General features: G+C 43.2%; 1 protein-coding gene across 1 annotated transcript; it reads right to left on the reverse strand.

The window, feature by feature from the left end:
- Positions 1–719: 719 nt before the first annotated feature.
- LOC147615096 (heterogeneous nuclear ribonucleoprotein 1-like) lies at positions 720–2,901 on the reverse strand. The gene is made up of 6 exons (XM_086779059.1): positions 2,420–2,901; positions 2,205–2,245; positions 1,875–2,038; positions 1,694–1,790; positions 1,438–1,607; positions 720–1,321 (listed from the first exon to the last, which is right to left on the reverse strand). The coding sequence occupies exons 1-6, from the start codon at positions 2,494–2,496 to the stop codon at positions 860–862; spliced, it is 1,011 nt and encodes a 336-aa protein (XP_086635185.1). The 5' UTR covers positions 2,497–2,901; the 3' UTR covers positions 720–859.
- Between the last annotated feature and the right edge of the window lie 956 nt (positions 2,902–3,857).

Here is a 3,857-nt window from a genome sequence, read left to right on the forward strand (position 1 = left end):
TTTTTGTAGAAGCAAAGGCCTTGGGCTAGGGACTTCATAGAACATGTCCACCTTGAACATCATAGTACATGTATACCTTGCACAACAGGATAAGAATGCCCATTGCCACATCACATTTTAGATAGAGCTTTTTGAAAGAAGTGCAAGTTGGCATTCAAGCACTTTATTAAGAAACTCTTTCATCACCTGTTAGTAGTGTTTATACAAAAGGTCAATACACCACCCAGTTGAAAGTCGCAACACAGGAAGTATGAAGCCAATCAAGTCTTTATTGGGGTTGTGGGAGACGAAGGTGGAAGAGAGAGAGAGAGACTGTTATGGGGGCAACCCCACATTCGAAAAGGGGAGAGATCACATTCACCACTGCTTTGTAGGTAGGGGATGTTGAATGCATTTCAAAAGACCATTAAACGACAAACTCGTTAACGATAAATGCATATGGAAAAAATTTAAATGACCCAACAACACAAGGTGTGAGCCCTTAAAAAACACCACGGGCACACTCTCTACAGATGCAAGAGCCCATCCCAATCCATAACTCCAAGTATGCAGGCACCGTATTGAATCCATCACCTTTTAGCTGAGACCAAATCAGCTGAAATAAAGCTTGGAACGTATAGGCTAATGTTCAATCATTCTGCCAGAACATACTATCACAAACTCATGCACATGCTAAGTTCATACAACCATGCATAGATAAATAGCACCCCAGAATACAATTTCAACCCAACAAACAATCGCTTCGATTTCAAGACATTAAAACATGCCCTTGAGTTCAAAGGGAGCTGGGCCAACGCCAAACAATTACCCAAGTCAAGATTCCTACATGAGAAGCCTGAATTTGAGGCACAAAAACAAGTCAATTTCTCCCATATGGGTGGTATCTTCCTCCACTACGCCCATATCCGCTACCATATGAACTTGATGAGCCATATCCACCCCCATATGCACCTGATGGACCATAACTGCTTCCCCCGTAGCCACTGTCATATGCACCATAGCCCATACCTCCGTAAGAATCAGAGTCACCATATTGGCTTACCATGCTTCCACCATATCCACCATAACCCCCACCACTCCCATAACTCCCCAAGCCACCACCATAGCCTCCACCACCATAACCTGCACCACCGTAGGCCCCATCACCATAACCTCCTCTCAACCCATATGCACCACTGCCATACCCAGACCTACCATAGCTGTCATCATAACCTCCATAACCTGCAGATTCATATCCATAACCTCCCCTTCCAGGAGGAGGTCCATAGCCAGGTTCTGGCTCCTGAGAGGCTTTTTTGGGTTCAGCTTTTTTAATTTCCACCTGTATCACCATGCAATAAAGCATACAAAACTAACTCTCACAGGATTCACTCCCAAGAAAATACATGGAACGGCACTCTTAAAATAAAAACTGAGAAGTTCAGAGATCCACTGAACCTGTTTTCCACCAAGTTCAAACGTTCTTCCTTGAGACAAAAGGTCATCAACAGCTTGTTCATCATCAAACGTGATGAACCCAAACCCACGAGATCGTCCAGTGCCATGTTCCAGCATGATTTGATTCTCTACAACAGTGCCAAATTGAGAAAAGTATCTCTTGAACTCCGCTGTGGTCAACAAACACACAATCATCAATAAAGTCTACCCAATATCACCTGAAACCCTAAACCTAAGCCATGCTCAAGAGCCTCACCTTCCGTGACAGATGGAAGAATGCCACCCACAAAAATCTTTTTGGTTCTGGGCCCTTTCACCATATTTTCACGGGGCACAGACCTCTTGATTTCAACCTGCATTCAGCAATCCATATGGACATGTCATTAGCCTCAGTACCCTAAAGACTAGACTTTCTAAAAAAAGGAGTTGAGACTCACTGTTCGTCCATCGATAAGGTGTGTATCTTTAATCACTTTGTCAATGACAGACGGATCAGCATATGTAACGAATCCAAAGCCCCGAGGTTGCCTGGTGGAACGGTCACGCATGACTACAGAGTCAATGACTTCACCATACTTCTTGAAGTGCCTGGTGAGTTTCTCTGAACCAACAACGAATTTGCAAATCATTCAAATCCCTGCAAAGGAAGGCTAGCATAGAAAATTCACCATATTCTGATTAATGCTCAGATTAGAACCCTAGCTTCACCCATGGCTAGGGAAACCTATAAGGACTAGACATCAAGACATTAGGGTTGTAAAAAGAACCTGTGGAGGTTTCCCAAGACAGTCCTCCGATGAATATTTTCCTTCATCACCCGTAAAAGAGTGCAGAAAAGTTAGCCGGAGTCAAAAAACCATGCTTCTACAGCAGGCGAATGACGACGAACTACACCAAAACCCTTTGTTGATCAAAAGACTAAAATTCTACAGGAAAAGTAAGAACAAGAAGCTAGAACCGAAGCTAACGATCTGGCACTAACCCTGCACTAGGAGACTTCCCAGCAAAGGAATCCCTGTCGCCTCTCGACCCCTTCCTGCCTTCTCCTCCGTTCTCCATCGCAAAAGTTCGTCCTGCTGCAACGTCTCCTAGGGTTTTTGATCCTGCCAAAACCTCTTTCTCCGTTGGGACTTGATCTTCTGCTCTCTTCGGACCTTAAGGGCTTGATCTGCTGCAGAAGATGCTCTTCCGCGCAGAATATTTTCTTCCGCTATGGTTTCTGCACTTCGAATTCCTGTTCTGCTGCCAGGGTTCGGGTTAGGAAACCTGCAAAGCAACAGCTCGCGGCTCCTAAGACAGCCAGTGTTCCGGATTATCCACAGACTAGGGTTTCTGCTTGGTTCAAAAACTATGGTTTCTGTCCAAATATGCTGCTAGACTCATTCTGCGAAAAAAATTCATGGGCATCCGGGACATCAGCATACCTAGCAGACTTTTTCGAAGTGGCAAGAAAATTTTGAGTGTGGCCTAGGGTTTCGGTTTAACTAAAAATTTGGCCATTCCGCCATTCATACCACGGTGCACTCACACTATTTCACTAAGTGTCTCATGTATTGACCCACAAGAAGCAAATCCCTTGTGCTTAAGCCTTAAGGCATTTCACATGACATGCCTAAAAGAAATCGAGCGATCAAGCGATGAGTCGGGACGGTCAATTCTATTAGAGAGGCAAGTTCTTCTAAAGCCACCCACTATTATTTTTGGGAAGAGAGAGTTGGTGTGTATCCAGATACCTTCTTGGAGTAGTCTTTATTTCTTAGCAAGTCAAGCTAATTATCAAGCACAACATCAGGTGTTAAACAAGAATCTAGTATTCTTTATTTCTCAACAAGTCAAGCTAATTGGTGAGCACAACATTAGGCATCAACCAAACGAGAATCCATGTGACCACCTTTTTATATGTGGTTCTCAAGACTGTGTGTCTAGGGTGCTCATGGTCTAAATTCTTATTTATAAGGTGGTTCCAGCTTCTACATTTGGCATTCTATCCTGGATCTCTATTATTAATCACTTAGTGTGGAGAATTGCAATCATTATGTGCAACCGCACATACAAAAATATATTGTGAACGCCAATGTCATGGTCATGTTAATGCAAACTCCGTGCTTGGAATCAACTAGTAGACTTTGTTGAATTAGTTAAAACAAAGGACTCAATGGAAGAGTAGGTTGTCGCAACACGTAGAATTGTGAGATGGGCTTATGGAAGCGTGTACCCTTAAATGTAATGAGGTGATGTCCGACAGAAAAAAAGCTTATAGAAGTAACCTTATGACATGGGCTTCTCAAAGTGTGTTTCAAACATACCCTTAAATGTAATGAGGTGATTTCCGACATGAAAAAAGCTTGTAGAAGAAAGCTTATGCATGTGCCATGTTGGGCCTTTGTTGAGGTCGAAGACAATGAAGCCTTGATGAGATT

The sequence above is a fragment of the Cibotium barometz genome, chromosome 40, assembly GCF_041138505.1.
Source record: "Cibotium barometz isolate CiBa-2024 chromosome 40, ASM4113850v1, whole genome shotgun sequence".
Classification (NCBI taxonomy): domain Eukaryota; kingdom Viridiplantae; phylum Streptophyta; class Polypodiopsida; order Cyatheales; family Cibotiaceae; genus Cibotium; species Cibotium barometz.